The following is a 16093-nucleotide window of genomic DNA, read 5'->3' as shown; positions in this document are numbered from 1 at the left end:
GGGAGAAGCAGGCTCCATGAAGGGAGCCTGATGTAGGACTCAATCCCAGGACTCTGGGATCATACCCTGAGCCAAAGGCAGATCCTCAACCGCTGAGAAACCCAGGGGTCCCATCTTTTTTGTTTTGACATATTTTGATATGAGGTTTGATTTGGCCCATTGTTTGTATATTAGTATGTTGTTTAATATTTACCTACTTTTTAATATTAAAGAAATAAAATGTTAGTAGCACACATTCCAATCTCTAGGGCAGTTCATTAGCCTTTATCTCCGCAGAGAGAACATCAATGGTTCCTAAAAGCTGGTCCGCACACTGGGATGGGTCAGTGACAACATTCTCACCAACCCGTAGCATTCTTCTCATATAAATTCTGCTATATCATGGTGAGCAGAGCTCTGAGCCAAGTACTAGGCACAAGAGGGAACTGAGGGGAAGTGCTCTGAAACTCTCTTCCTTCCAGATAACTGACTGGAAAAATCTGACTTTGGGGAGTAGCAGAAGGAATTGGAGGCATGGAGGCCATTGTTCCATGGCTTCTAGTTGTGTCCAAGATATCCTGAAACAGTATTATGTGACTTTCATTATAGACAGCATACCTAAATACAACCAAATTCATGGAGCACCTGATGGCTCAGTCAGTTAAGAATCTGCCTTTGGCTCAGGTCATGATTCAGGGTCCTGGGATCCAGCCCTGCATTGGGCACCCTGCTCAGTGGAAAACCTGCTTCTCCCTCTCCCTCTGCTGCTCCTCCTGCTTTGCTCTTTATAAAATAAAATTTTTAAACAAAACAACTAAGTTCACAAGTAAAGGATAGTGACAAAAAGAGAATCTTATAACAAGTTGACATTTAAACTCTAGTCTGTGTTGAAGATTCCAAGTTGGTACAACTTAAATCCAGACCACAATTAAACAGTATAAATGTTATAAAATGAAAATAGGATTGTAAATGTTCTACATTTGGGTTTTCAGAAACGTGTCCTTTTTTGAGTATCTTAGTAGAATCCTGCCAACCTTCTTCTGATATTAAGGTTTGCCCTTTACTTTACCTATAGATTCCTTTTGGTGTGAGGAAAAAAAAATACTACCTCCTTTAGGATATTAGAATAATAGTAGATAGTAGTATTTAGTAGTATTTATTTTGCCAAGTACATTTAAAACTTGCTAACCTTGGGTTGGGCCCACATTCTGAATTTTTTGGTATTACTACTCCATGACCTTAAAAAGCTTGGAAACCAGAGGCACAGGTCAGCTGAATAAATTCCCATACCCAGGCTAGCCTTTACACTACCCATGCCTGCCATTAAAAAATATACATGCATACATACACACACACACACACACACACACATACACAGTATACTATCTTTCATTTTAAAAAGAACACAATTGACTTTATAAACTTTATTTCTTAAGATTTTAATTAAAATAATTTAAAGAAATTACAAAAATACAAAGAAATTATAAGCAAACAATGGGTAATGAGAATTCTTTTTAAAAGAGATACACGATGATAAAAAAAGAGAGATATGCAATAGGGGAGAAAAATAAAGTTTTTATACACTATTCATACATTCATTAATTATAAACCATAGCCATAAAAGCTTTCCGAACATTGGCAAGAAAAGCCGAGAAATTGTTGGTCTTCCTTACATTCTCTTGAAATTGTGCCAGGCACTCAAGATGAGGAGAACTATCTGACACTAGAAGGAAAAAGAAGATAATTTGAATGAGACTTTTTTATGGAGAAGTGTTTCTAATTTAGATGCTTTCATCTGATTCAAATAATTTCAATTCCATTTTACAGAAATGCTTTGAGCACAGAATAATAGATACACTAGATTTTCATATCCTAACTATCTTTTGGACCTGTTCTTTGTTTAATCTCTAAATATTAAAATCTTAAGTACTACAATCTTACTTTAAATTTAAACAGATGGTAGTCAAGGGATTGAAGAGCTTACTGATGAAGAACAGAATGCCACTTCCCAACATCTTTCTATAAGTTTGCTTTACCTAAAGTGTTTTAACAGGGGAGTCGTTTTTTTAAACCATTAAATCAGTTTTCTCTCTAAACCTTTGGTTTGACTTCTAGTTTCCATTCACTGGATCAAAAAAAAAAAAAAAAAAAAAAAGAGCTTTCAATGCCAACTTTTAGTAATTTATAATTATGGGGAAAAATTTAAACTTTTGTAATTTTTCGTTAGGAAATGTTATTGTGGGACACCTGGGTGGCTCAGTTGGTTAAGCATCTGCCTTCGGCTCAGGTCGTGATCCCAGGGATCTGGAATGGAGCCCCACTTTGGGCTCCCTGCTCTGCTTCTCCTTCTCCTGCTGCCTGCCACTCCCCTTGCTTGTGCTCTCTGTCAAATAAATAAAATCTTAAAAAAAAAATGTAATTGCTATTCTAAAAGTGGTATTTATAGGGTTTACTAATCAAATGAGACACAAAGTCACAAATAACAGTATGGTGGCTTTCACATGTAGTTATACAAAATGGTACATCTTGGGAGCAAGTCTCCAGTGAGGGTGGTCAAAGGAAAGGAATGATCCAGCTTTCTCTCCCAACAATTTGGTCCTTTGTCCAAGGAGAAGAAATTCAATCATGTCAGATTTCCAGCTCTTGGCCTAAGACTGCTTAGGAAACAAGAACATGACCACAAGAGAAAGAAAAGCAAGGAGCACTTGGTTCAAAATCACACAGTAGATCCTATTTTAATACACTATCAAATACTGTGATACTATGTAGCAAGAGAGATTATATACAATTTAGAGAACAATACAAATCTAGGTATGTGGTTTTTGGTTTTTTCTTTATTTTTTTATTTTTAAAGATTTAATTTATTTTTGAGAGAGAAAATGAGCACAACCCCGGGGAAGGGTAGATGGAGAAGCAGGTTCCCCGCTGAGCAGGGAGCCAGATGTGGGGCCTGATTCTAGGACCCTGGGATCATGACCTGAGCAGGGGCAGACGCATAACCAACTGAGCCACCCAGGCGCCCTGAGTTTGCTTTTTAAAATTTAGCAGTCATTAAAAGATACTTACTGAGAGAGAAAAAAAATCTGTATGTGAATTAGATTCCTAAAATATAGGGCAGCCCGGGTGGCTCAGCGGTTTAGCGCCACTTTTAGCCCAGGGCCTGATCCTGGAGACCCAGGATCGAGTCCCACATCGGGCTCCCTGCATGAGCCTGCTTCTCCCTCTGCCTGTGTCTCTGCCTTTCTCTGTGTCTCTGATGAATAAATAAAGTCTTTAAAAAAAAATACATTCCTAAAATATAAATTCCATGAGGATGAGGAACAAGTCACCAGGGCATATGAGGGAGCCAAGTCAGCAGTTCTCCTGAGTGTGTGTCTGCTCTAAATGTCTTAAGATGAGAACACAGGTCTAATGAGCTAAGAACCATTTTCCTGAATTCCAATAAATGAAAAATTAGTTTACAAGGGGTATTAGAAGAATAAAAAAGAGATATAGTTCCATTCTCTTCTTGCTCTCCCTACTATCAATCATATATATTCCCCATAAATTGATGACCTCCTGGCCTGCTGGAGAATCAGTAAGTGAGCTAAATTATCAATGTGTGGGATCTTTCAGGAGAGGGTAATATTTCTTAAATTGATTTTTAGGAAAATAAATTATCACATTCTAATGACTTACCATTTGCTTTTAAAATCACTTACTTGAATAAATTATAATATTCACATTTACATAGTTTTATCTTTTATAGCTTTAGCTTTAAGTTCTCTAAAAGGATAATTCATACTTGTGTATGAAATGCAGTGATCTGTGGTCTTTAAGACTTTTCTTCCACTGTGGCACTATGCCATCCTGAAGAGAAAGATCCCACCTAATAACTATAAATCAAAGTGACACTCACAGCCTTTAGAAGACACTATCCCATGAGGTGAGACTGGCAAAGAAAGCACTACCTTGTGGGAATTACTTTCCTTCATATTACTTTATATGCGGAATTAGTAACATTTGGGGATGCTGATCTTAAATACCAGTTAAGAGATAGGAATACATGCCTTCATACTCCCTTGCTTCATTTAGGTGGAGGGAAAACATAAATGGGTTCTCTGGATGCTTCGGGTCAATATTAGTGAATATGAACTGCAATTTATCACCTGAAAAGAGAGATTAAAAATTATTTGGTATGAAGACATTTTATTGTGTCAAGGCTCTCAGTGGAGGTGAGCTTTTTCACCTCTGTCCTTAATATCCAGACTGATAAATAAATAAATAAATAAATAAATAAATAAATAAATAAATAAAAAAAAAATACGTATATAAATATATATACACTTAACCAAGCCTCCAAACGCACAAGTTACAAATTAGTTTTGAATGAATTGTAGTTTAAATATGATTTTTAAAAGCACATGTAACAAAAGAAAAGAACTGATAAATTTGACTTCATCAAAATTAAAAACTTTTGTCCTTCAAAGGGTATTAGTGACAGAGTGAAAAGATAACCCACAGAATGGGAGAAAAATATTTGGAATCATATCTCTGACATGGATTTAATATATAGGATATATTTTTTAAAACAACTGAACTAAAAGAAAAGCAACCCAACTCAAAAATGGACAAAGGACTTGAATAGGTATTTCCAAAGAATATAAAAAGTGGTCAATAAGCACATGGAAAGATGCTCACCACCACTAATCACTGGGGAAATGAAAACCAAAACTACAATAAGATATAATTTTACACCTACCAGGACAGCTATAACAAAACAAAACAAATCAAAACAAAGAAGAGTGTGGAAGAAGTCGTGGAGAAATTAGAACACTGCTGGCGGGGATGTAAAATGGTGGCGCAGCTGTGGAAAACAGTTTGGCAGTTCCTCAAAAAGTTTACATAAAGAATTACAATATGACCCATTATAACTCCATTATACTCAAAGAACTGAAAATGAGGACTCAGAAAGCTTTGCCAATATTTATACAGCATCCCTCACAGCAGCCAAAAAGGTGATAATAACGTGTTCACTGACAGATGACTAGATAAACAAAATATGGTATATTATTTGGTCATAAAAAGGAATGAACTTCTGATACATGCTACAACATGAATGAACCTTGAAAACATGCTAAGTAAAATAATTCAGATGCAAAAAAGCAAATACTATATGATTCCACCTATGTGTAATACTTAGGTGAATTTAGAGAAACAGGAAGAAGATTAGAGATTACAGGGGTTCAGGGAGGAGGAGTAAGAAGTCATTGCTTAATGGGTACATAATTTTTTTTTAAAGTGATGAAGAATTCTGGAAATGTAATGATTGCACAGCATTATGAATATAATTAATGTCACTGAATTCTATCATTGAAAATAGTTAAAATGGTAAATTATATGTAATATAGTTTTACCAGAATAAAAAATGTAGAGTTTATCTTACAACCTCAAGATCATGACCTGAGCCAAAACCACGAGTCCATCCCTTAGCTGACTGACTATGCCATCTAGGTGTCCCCACTAAGCTAGATTTTTTGAAGTGTTAATAGCTATGGGAGGGATGCATGTCAAGTAAAAAAAAAAGACTTTATAAGACATTGAAGGATTTGATCTGGGTTCTCTTCTTTAAAAAACATTACTTCCTGACTTTGAGGGCTATGAGAAAGTTCTATCTATTTTTAAATCTAAAATAATTTTAAAGCTTTCTGGTTCAAAAACGTACCTCAGGATAACAGTAAGTCCAGTGGATCAAAAAATGCAGGGTCAGACCTTTTATTTCCCTCTAATCAAAAGGTTAATACTTTTTATTAAAAGCTTATTTCAGGGCAGCCTGGGTGGCTCAGTGGTTTAGCGCCACCTTGGGCCCAGGGCCTGATCCTGGAGATCTGGGATTGAGTCCCACGTCGGGCTCCCTGCATGGAGCCTGCCTCTCTCTCTGCCTCTCTCTCTGTGTCTCTCATGAATAAATAAATAAAATCTTAAATAAAATAAAATAAAATAAAATAATAAAATAAAATAAATAAAATTAAAAAATAAAAAAATAAAATTAAAAAAATAAAAATAAATATAAATAAAAAATAAAAAAAATAAAATAAATATAATAAAATAAAAAAATAAAATTAAAAAAATAAAAAAATAAAAAAAAATAAAATTAAAAAATAAAATTAAAAAAATAAAAAAATAAAATAAAATAAATATAATAAAATAAAAAAATAAAATTAAAAAAATAAAAAAATAAAATAAAATAAAAAATAAAATTAAAAAAATAAAATAATAAAATAAAATAAAATAAATAAAATAAAATCTTTAAAAAAAAAAGCTTATACCAACAGATGGCAGGGTGGGGCAGAAACAAGACTAGAAGATGTATGAAGAGCCCAAACAGACAATGAAATGTAATTATGTAAACAGAAAAATGTTTCCATTTTCATTAATAATGAAATGAAATGGACTTAAAAATAAATGCTCCAATTATATCTAGTCAACTGCCAAAAAAAAAGAAAAACAAACACAAACTTAAAAAAACTTAAAAAAATACAATTCTGGCAAGAATACAATAAAATGGGTACTCTCTACATTGCAGAGAGGTGTGCATAAAAGAATTAATATGGCAGGCCTAACACTGCTATCGTTAAGAATCTTAGAAAGGCCTGCTTGCAAGCTGGTCCTTGACTGGTTTGTTGGGGCCCCCCCAGAAAACCCCAGGCTTATAGTCACTAGGAGGACTCCCAGGACTCCCCAGAGGGTCATACTCAGGGCTAGGATTTATTACAGCAAAAGGCTATGGCAAAATCAGCAAAGGGAAAACTACTTGGGGTGAAGTCCAGGAAAAACCAGCACAAGCTGCAAGAGACTCTTCTGAGCTTCCCTGGTAGACAACACTTTACAAGCAGTGTCACATTCAATGCTAAAAGAATTAGGCACATCCTGTGTGATTCTGCTGGATTAAGATTCTTAAAAAATTATGCCTGAAGAAGTGTTTCTTTTTGACATCTCCCCAGTGCCTTTTTCGGGCTGATTTTGTTTTGTATCCTTTCTGCAATAAATCTGAGCTATGAATAGGACTATATGCAGAGTCCTGTAACAAGTCCTTCTAGGGAGTCACCACACCTGACAGTGATCTCAGGGACTGAGATTCAACAGGGACTCACATTCAACACAGTGAATAGTGCTATAAATTGGCACATATGCTACACATAATAGCCATCAAAATATTTATATACTTTAACCCAGTGATGGCTCTCTGGGAATTCCATGGAAGTTATACAAAAGAAATGGAAAAGTCTGTATTCACTTTAGTACTTCTAAAACTGAAAACAGGAAGAATCCAAATGTTAAGTTAGAAACAGACCTGTATTAAATGATAAAAGATTTGATAAATTAAGATACATTAATGGAATGAATTCTTGCATCACCAGTTAAAAATTACCATATGAAAACTATAGCAACTGGGAAAATGCTAATCATACAATATCAGTTAGAACAAGGATAAAAATTATTTTCATGTTGGTAATCATGGCAAAAATACATTTATTGAAATAATGGATGATAAATAACCAAGGCACCAGTAATTGTTAGGGTGATAAAAATTTTTAAATTCTTTCCTATTTTCTAAAAAGTTAATAATGTCATTGTTTTATTTGAAAATACTTTTAAAATTCTCTACTTAAGATACACCTTTCTAATCTCAATGTTTATTTACATTAATATACGTACCATAAATTTTTCGAATTTCTAGTCCAAGTCGGTCTTTATATAAGTCTGCAGATTTCTGTAGTCTTTTCAACCTCTCTTCATTAGCTTTGTTGGCAGCAGAAATAGCTATGATTAAAAAAAAAAAAAAACACACATATTTGAATACAACATTTTTTTAGACAGAGACTTTATATCATAAAGAATGTGCTTAATAGTTCCTGGCAAGAGAATATGTGATCAATAACCTATTTGCATAAATTATACTATGGCTTCTCCAGATAAATCTCATTTAGTGAAACTGTCTTCCACTCTGCTTAATTAAGCTCCCATATCAATTGCAGTATGACTCTGGTTATATTAGAAATCCAAAGAACCTTTAAGTAAGACAAAAGAAAATAAAACCCACTTAGTTAACTTCACACAGCTTCCTTGCAGAAATGAGTGGCTGGCTATGCCCCTGAGGTATGCTATCATATTTAGTAATGAACTAGAGAGAAGGCAAGAGAGAGAATTGTGACCCATCACCACTTTGACATTTAGGTTAATGTTTTAAAATGTGTACAGTCAGAAACTTACTTTCCTTCTTCTTAGCATATTCTTCCTTAAGATCCTGAATATTTGCAGTCAGTACGTCCAGTTCTTGCTTTTTGTCTTTTACTTCAGCAACCAACCTTAACAAGTTCTCTTTTTTTTCTTGAATGAGGTTATTCTGCTTACAGATTTCTGTAAGAAGCACAAAGTATTAGCTAGAATATACTTTGCTCTCTAACATCTATTACAGTAAGAAATATTGACATTCATAAGATTAATAAAGAATGTTTTAACTGATAAGTGTTTTCTAATGGTTCAAAAATTATGAAGAAAAGAAAAAATCCTTTTCTATTTGTGTTTGAAAATAAAAATGATCAGACAAAAAAAAGTTTTTAAATGAGAATACCAAAATAAATCAAGAAAACTAGATCATGACCATTGCAGCTCTGTTCTTCAAATAAATATATAAATAAAGCTCACCACCAAAGACAACCAAAATCTGGACGTTTTTACACAGTGCTTTAAAGAAACAGTTCATTCTGATGCTATGTCAATGATTCTGGAAGATACCAAAGACAGAAAGAAGTGAAGGAAAAAGGTTGGGAGATGGAGGAGTAGGAAGGATGAAATCTTATTTACACTGGTAACAAACAAAACATCCAGAAATAATCTAGATCAAGAAATATGTAGGCCCTGTACGAAAAAAGGGCAAAACCTCTCCAAGACATATATTTGACCTGGATGTATGGAAAAGACATTTTATGCTTCTAAATGACATCTATAAAGATGTCAATGTTTCCCAAATTCATATCTATATTTAATGTAGTCCCAAAGGAATTTGGAGGGAAGGGATAGGGAGGGTCTAACAAAAGCAATTATAAAATTTATCTGATGAATACACAGGTGAGAACTGATAAGGAAATATGGCTATAATAATAATAAGGGTCCGGCAGCCTGGGAGGCTCAGGGGTTTAGTGCCGCCTTCGGCCCAGGGCGTGATCCTGGAGACCTGGGATCGAGTCCCACGTTGGGCTCCCTGCATGGAGCCTGCTTCTCCCTCTGCCTGTGTCTCTGCCTCTCTCTGTGTCTCACATGAATAAATAAATAAATTAAGTAAATAAGTAAATAAATAAATAAATAAATAAATAAATAAAATATTTAAAGATAATAATAACAAGGGGCTTGTCCTCTCAAATTTAACATCTGTGATTAGAACACTTTTAATACAATAGTGGGATACCAGCTGAAGAAATGGCACATAGCTTAAACAAAAAGGCATTCCCAAACACTGGTATATTTAGGAAATTAATATGAAAAACGAAATATCATAAATTAAGTGGGTAGATAGTTCCCAAACTGTGTTGAAATCCAAAATCCATATTTTAGGGGATCCCTGGGTGGCTCAGCGGTTTAGCGCCTGCCTTTGGCCCAGGGTGCGATCCTGGGGTCCTGGGATCGAGTCCCATGTCCAGCTCCCGGCATGGAGCCTGCTTCTCCCTCCTCCTGTGTCTCTGCCTCTCTCTCTCTATCATAAATAAATAAATCTTTAAAAAAAAACCATATTTTATTAAATATTCAAATATAAAATGAAATCTTGCAAAACCTTAAAAGGCAGTATCTGAATATAAAATTAATTCTACGGGGAAAGATCTTTTTACTCAAAGGCAAAAAGAAATCAAAGAGAAAGACAAAAAACCAGCTACATAAAAGTTAATTAAGTGGGCAAAAAAACCTCACCTTTGATTCAAATAAGCATTAAATTCTACTATATGCTAGGAACTTTGTTCAACACCTTATATTTCTATAAATTGACTTTAATTTTACTATAATACATTTTGTCGGTCTAATTTAAAAGAGGAAAAGGGCTCAGCAGTTGACTAATTTGCCCAAAGCTTTATTTGCTGGGGTGCAATAAATAGTAAGACCTGAATTCAAACTCAGGACTTAACTTCAAAGGCCATGCTTTTGAGCATTAAATATTCTCCCCCAAGTGTTCTTAATCTAGAGAAGACACAAATATAAATCCCTAAGACAAAAACAGACAAAGGAATAAACAGAGGAAATGTAGACTGCAGATGGCTGATAAATATGAAAGACAATTTAACCTAACTAGTAATCACAGAAATGCAAATAAAGCAGTAACATATCAATTTTCATTTATTACAACAATGTTTACAAAAATAATAGCTAGTGTTGAGAAGAATGCAAAATACGAGAATCCTTGTGGCATATTTTTGACACTGCAAAACAAGTCTTAAGGATATTCATCTCCTTTGATTATTTCATTTTTACAAGTCACCTTAAGAAAACAAGATGTAAAAAAAAAAAAAAAAAAGAAAATAAGATGTGTGCAAGTATTTATATACAAAAAATTTTCAGTACTATTTATAATGGTGAAAACTGAAAACATCCTAAATGGCTAATGAATAAATTCTTAAATAAATATGGCATATCAATAAGGTGGAATATTTTCAAGGAATTTAGTAATATGGGAAAATACTCTAAAGAAAAAAAAGTTATATAGACACCATGAACAAAATTATGTCAAATATACATAGTACATGAAAAAGAAAAAAAGTATGTCATTTTGTTAAATGTGGTTCTCAACGTTTGATAATTTGTTTACATTTCTGTATTTTCCAAGAATCTGGACATGATCATATATGATGTCAAGCATAATTTAAAAATAGACATTTTATCAGAATTACCAGAAAGAAAAATGCTTTTAAAAAGAAATTCAATTTAAACTAAAACCAAAACCAATTCAGCCATTTCTTCCCCCAACCTACGCTTCTGGCAACCCCCAATATGTTCTGGTATATGATATTTATGTATCATTTAATAGTTTAAAAGTTTCCATATTATTATTATTATTGGATATTCTAACTCTGCAAAGTAAATAAATGGGGCAGCCATTATTATCCTCATTTTACAACAGTTGGTGCCAAAGTTGTAATTTGACCAACATCCTTGGGTGACAACTGGGGAGTCAGAATGTAACTGGGACCTTTGGACTTTAAATATGCATCTCTTCTGTCATACAACATAGTTAATTTTTGTTTCAGTAGCATTTTTCTATAGCAGCCACTCTGTAAAATAGTATGGAGTTTCCTCAAAAAATTAAAAATAAAAACGAACTCAAAAAGATACCTGTACTCTCATGTTTAGTATTTACAATAACGATAAGGAAACAACCTCTGTGTCCGACAGATGAGTGGATAAAGAAATTGTGGTATATACACACATACATACGTACACAAAATGGACTAAAGAGAGAGAAAAAAAGAAAAGGAAGAAAGAAATAATGAACGAACCATATGGATTTGTGCCAATACAAACGTAAGGGCTCGTGATGTTGCATCAACTATTACTTTATGTGTATGGAGTCAGCTGTCTCTTTTATTCTCTAAGGCAGGTATTTCAAACTTTCACTACTACTCATTACAGAAACCTTCCCTTGAATTTTCCTTCCACATGGAAATGTTGTTTTATGATATACTGGAAAGAACACACAATTTTGGCTGCAAACCTGGACCTGGTATCTATCAAATGTCTGACCTTAGCCATGTTTCTTAACCTCAGTGAGCTTCAATTTCTTCATCTGAAAAAAAGGAATAATTTCTGTCTTGTAAGGATCCTTCTAAGGATTTCATTTTATTTTATTTTTTTAGATTTTATTTATTCATAGAAACACAGAGAATGAGAGGCAGAGACATAGGCAGAGGGAGAAGCAGGCTCCACGCAGAGAGCCTGACATGGGACTCGATCCAGGGTCTCCAGGATCACGCCCTGGGCTGCAGGCGGCGCTAAACTGCTGCACCACCGGGGCTGCCCGGATTTCAGGATTTTAGAGGCTGGTCCATAGTAAATGCCTCTCACTTTGAACAAATGATCTCCCTCCTTGTCTTAAATAGAAGGAACAGATGCTCCAGGTGGGCCAGAATTTTTGGCTAATTTGTTCTCTCCAGTGTCTTCCTGGAAGGGTACCTGGCACATAGTAGCTGCCCAACAAATATGTGGTGAGTAAATGAGTTCCCTCAAGCTTGCCTACTCCTCAACTGTATCATGCTAAGCAAGTATCAGCCAAATATTCACTGAATTAATTAAAATTAAGGGATCCCTGGGTGGCGCAGCGGTTTGGCGCCTGCCTTTGGCCCGGGGCACGATCCTGGAGACCCGGGATCGAATCCCATGTCGGGCTCCCGGTGCATGGAGCCTGCTTCTCCCTCTGCCTGTGTCTCTGCCTCTCTCTCTCTCTCTGTGACTATCATAAATAAATAAAAATTAAAAAAAAAAAATTAATTAAAATTAAGTAAATTATATTTCTGTCCAAGTATAAACTGATTTTTAAAAGAAAAACAAGGGCAGCCCGGGTGGCTCAGCAGTTTAGCAACACCTTCAGCCCAGGGTGTGATCCTGGAGACCCGGGATGGAGTCCTCCGTTGGTCTCCCTGCAGGGAGCCTGCTTCTCCCTCTGCCTGTGTCTCTGCTGCGCGCGCTCTCTCTCTCTCTCTCTGTGTGTCTCTCATTAGTAAATAAATAAAATCTTTTAAAAAAATTTAAAAAAAAAGAAAACAATTGGGACGCCTGGGTGGATCAGTGGTTGAGCATCTGCCTTTGGCTCAGGTTGTGATCCCAGGGTCCTTGGATCCAGTCCCACGTCGGGCTTCCTGGGGGGAGCCTGCTTCTCCCTCTGCCTATGTCTCTGCCTCTGTGTTTCTCATAAATAAATAAATACATTTTTTAAAAATAAAGAAAAACAATTGATAATGCTTTTCGATTTCAGACTATTTAGAGCACATTTTCACTACGGGTAACCTTTAAGAGCACAATGAGACTCACAATAGTAAAAACTGAGAGTTTCAAACTTCTATTTCTAATCCCCAGCAATTTTACAAACTAAGGATGTTTACACACACAGACACACACACACACACACACACACACACACACACCTTCTCATGGTTTTCCTTTCTGCTTGTGGTTACAGAGGAAATGAGGGAAGCAGTACATGGGCAAGGAAGCTTCAAGGCAGCTTAGAAAGCAAACACGGGTGAGAGTCTAGGATAAAAGTCTAGTGTAAGAGCCTACCAGGGTTCCAAGATCAAATGCCTACAGGGGCCAGATAATGAGTCAAGTGGGCAAAACAAAGCCAAAGAAACTACTGGGAATCATCGCAAAGAACACACGTGTAAAGACATTCCATTAATAGTGCTTAAAACATGGTGCCACGAAATTTAGCCTGTGGCCTATGATGGCAAGTCTGTGATCCGTGTGTAAAAATTCAATAAAACCTAAATATACACCATGAAACCCCTGGGGTGGTATAAATGAGAGGGCAAGAACAATAAGAAAAAGATGGAGAAAAACCCTACCCCAGCTTCTGATTTCCAACGGGAAAACAAACTTGCTTTTCAAATAACTGGCATTCACACATCTCACAAGCATACTGACGAATAAGAAAAGAGACAGAAAACACAAAATACAATGCTTATTTATATAACATTCAAAAACACAGTATTAACTACTAACAGGTTAGCTCTGGAAGATGAGAGAAGGTGAGAGAAGAAAAGAGTATACATGGGATGGTCTATTTCTTAAGCTGGGTTGTAGGTGCATAAGTGTCTATTAGCTTTTTACAGATGTGTATGTGTGTGTGTATATACAGACACACAACATTGTTTTACTTGGATGAGGGTTTGCATAAAGATGTTCCATCTAAAAAAAAAAAACCTCTGTGATCTACAGTTTGTCACCTACGATTCTGATACTCCAGAAACATCTCAACCATTCGTTCTTCTTCCTTTAACTTCACAGACAACTTTTCTGAAAGAGAAATTGGAATTGAAGTTTCAGTTCAGCTGCAATAACATAAAAAAAAAAAAAAAAAACAAGGACAACCAAGCAGCATGTTACAAGCTGCCTTCCGTTACCCGCGCACGCTTTGATGGAGTCTTTGTAGGTCTCTCTCAGTCCCACCATCTGAGAGGAAGTGTCGCTGACGGTGCCTTTGAATTTACTCCAGAATTCACTGATGCTTTTATCAAACTGCGCCAGTTCGTCATCTATCATTCTGGAAGAAAAATGCTACGAAAACAAATAGAACGTTGTACATCTTACGAGTTAACTGAAATCGAATCAGGCTCCTATTCCAATCAAGCATATTTTGGCAGTTTGAGCTTTGCTAGAAACTACAGGCTTAGGTTTAACGGTTTAACTCCAGATACTCCAGGGCAGATCAAGCTCCCACCGCACTTCAGGGCAGTTAAGAAGCAAGCCTCTCCCAAGCAGCCCGGGTGGCTCGGCGGTTTGGCGCCGCCTTCAGCCCCAGGGCGTGACCCTGGAGACCCGGGATCGAGACCCACGTCGGGCTCCCGGCAAGGAGCCTGCTCCTCCCTCTGTGCGTCTGTCTCTCTTAAATAAGAAAATAAGCAACGGTGGACACCTTCACCTCCTGGGGACCTAACATGTAATTGCACATGACCTCAGGCCTGGATTGCCAGGTCCCAGGTGCAGGTCCCAGGTGGGCGGCTCCTCTCACAGGAAGCCTGCCTCTCCCTCGGCGGAGGACAGGCACCGGCCACCCGAATGCTCTGGGCCTCCGTGTCCTCTGCTGTCCGGCAAGACCGCGGGCCCCATCGGTCTGCCGTAACCTAAACCCATCCCAGTCCCCTGGAGCCTCCCGGGGCCGGCCACAGACCTTGCCCTGGCCGCGGGCCTTGGGCCTCCCCGCCGCCCACCTCGCCCACCCCGCGAAGCTCAGCCGTGCAAACACAGCCCCGGTTCCCTGATCGCGACAAGCGGCCCTCGCCCTCTCCAGGAGGCCCCGCCACCTACCCACACGGGACCTCAGCCAATTCGAGCCGAAACCGGGCCTCCAGAACCAGGGCCTGCAGCCGCGCCGCTTTCCTTTTTCAAATTTCAGGGCGCCTTGCTCCTCCCGCCCCCCGGGCGTCCATTCGCCTTCGGATTGGCTGATAGCTACGCTCCTCACGAAGGGATTGGCTGAGCTGGCCCTCCGGCATTCTCGCGAAAAGATAGGGGAAAGTGCATTCTGGGATTTGTAGTTTTCTTCTGAGAGGCACATTCGGACTCTCAGCTCTGCTTGCCCCGAGGGCTCGCCCCAGCACAAGTCTTTCATCGGTTTCAAATAATCTGCAATATAAATATTTAACTTTAATCTCATCCTGTTGCCAAGTATATACCCTCTTCTTTAACACTCCCTGTAGCTTAATTTAAAAAAATGAAGCTAATAAAAATGCCATTGTTTAATCTGTCTTGTCATTTAATGACTTTTCAGTGGGCAGTGGTTGGAACATTACTGTTTATTGGCTTCTAATATGAACATTTCCAAGATTTAAGTCTCTGTTTTTGACCAGGTGAAACAAAACAAAACAAAACAAAACAAACAAACTCAGTACCTAGTACTGGTGTTCCTTAGCCCACTAGAAACTCAATGACAAAAAAAAAAAAAAAGAAAAGAAAAGAAACTCAATGACACAAAACTTTTTGTGGACAAGTTTCCTGGTACCTACTCTCTCTGATTAGTCTCTGTTGCAGATAAAAGTGAAAAGAAGCCAGAAGTAATTCAAAGTTTTTAGCCATGATATTTGTAAGAAGGGTGATGCTGTTGGCAGAATGGAAAACATCTTCTTGAGTGTGTTGGTGTGTTGGGGGAGGGTTGTCGCAGGGAGGTGGATTTTAGGGTGCTCAGTTAGGGAAGATATTGTTGGGAGATTTAAGTGTTAATATCCCATAGACATGTTACTTCTCTAGTTAATTCAACAGTGGCTAACTGCTCCAAATCTGCAGTAAGATGGCCTGAGTTTGAAATCCAGGCTCCATCGTTTACTAAATTTGACCCTGGGAAAGTTACTTGGCCTATTGGACCTCAGTTTCCTCATCT

The 16093-nt window shown here is 37.1% G+C and overlaps 1 protein-coding gene across 1 annotated transcript; it reads right to left on the bottom strand.

Annotated features, from left to right (window-relative positions):
- Positions 1 to 1388: 1388 nt before the first annotated feature.
- Positions 1389 to 15181, bottom strand: SPC25 (SPC25 component of NDC80 kinetochore complex). Its single transcript, XM_077882989.1, has 7 exons — positions 15025 to 15181; positions 14121 to 14274; positions 13948 to 14013; positions 8233 to 8379; positions 7678 to 7782; positions 4029 to 4127; positions 1389 to 1702 (listed from the first exon to the last, which is right to left on the bottom strand). The coding sequence occupies exons 2-7, from the start codon at positions 14257 to 14259 to the stop codon at positions 1578 to 1580; spliced, it is 681 nt and encodes a 226-aa protein (XP_077739115.1). The 5' UTR covers positions 14260 to 14274; positions 15025 to 15181; the 3' UTR covers positions 1389 to 1577.
- Between the last annotated feature and the right edge of the window lie 912 nt (positions 15182 to 16093).

The sequence above is a fragment of the Canis aureus genome, chromosome 34 (genome assembly GCF_053574225.1).
Source record: "Canis aureus isolate CA01 chromosome 34, VMU_Caureus_v.1.0, whole genome shotgun sequence".
In the NCBI taxonomy this organism is placed as follows: Eukaryota; Metazoa; Chordata; class Mammalia; order Carnivora; family Canidae; genus Canis; species Canis aureus.
The sequence above is the reverse complement of the archived record's forward strand: the minus strand, read 5'-3'. Positions and strand labels throughout refer to the sequence as shown.

Bases quoted from the DNA above. Each gene is read 5' to 3' on its own strand.
- SPC25 (XM_077882989.1), bottom strand. From the start codon at position 14,259: ATGATAGATGACGAACTGGCGCAGTTTGATAAAAGCATCAGTGAATTC. The intron at 7,783-8,232 runs GTAAGTTTCTGA...TTTTAATCATAG, and splicing joins ATATGCTAAGAAGAAGGAAA to CTATTTCTGCTGCCAACAAA. The intron at 1,703-4,028 runs GCATGTATTCCT...TTTTCCTTCTAG, and splicing joins TGAAGCAAGGGAGTATGAAG to TGTCAGATAGTTCTCCTCAT.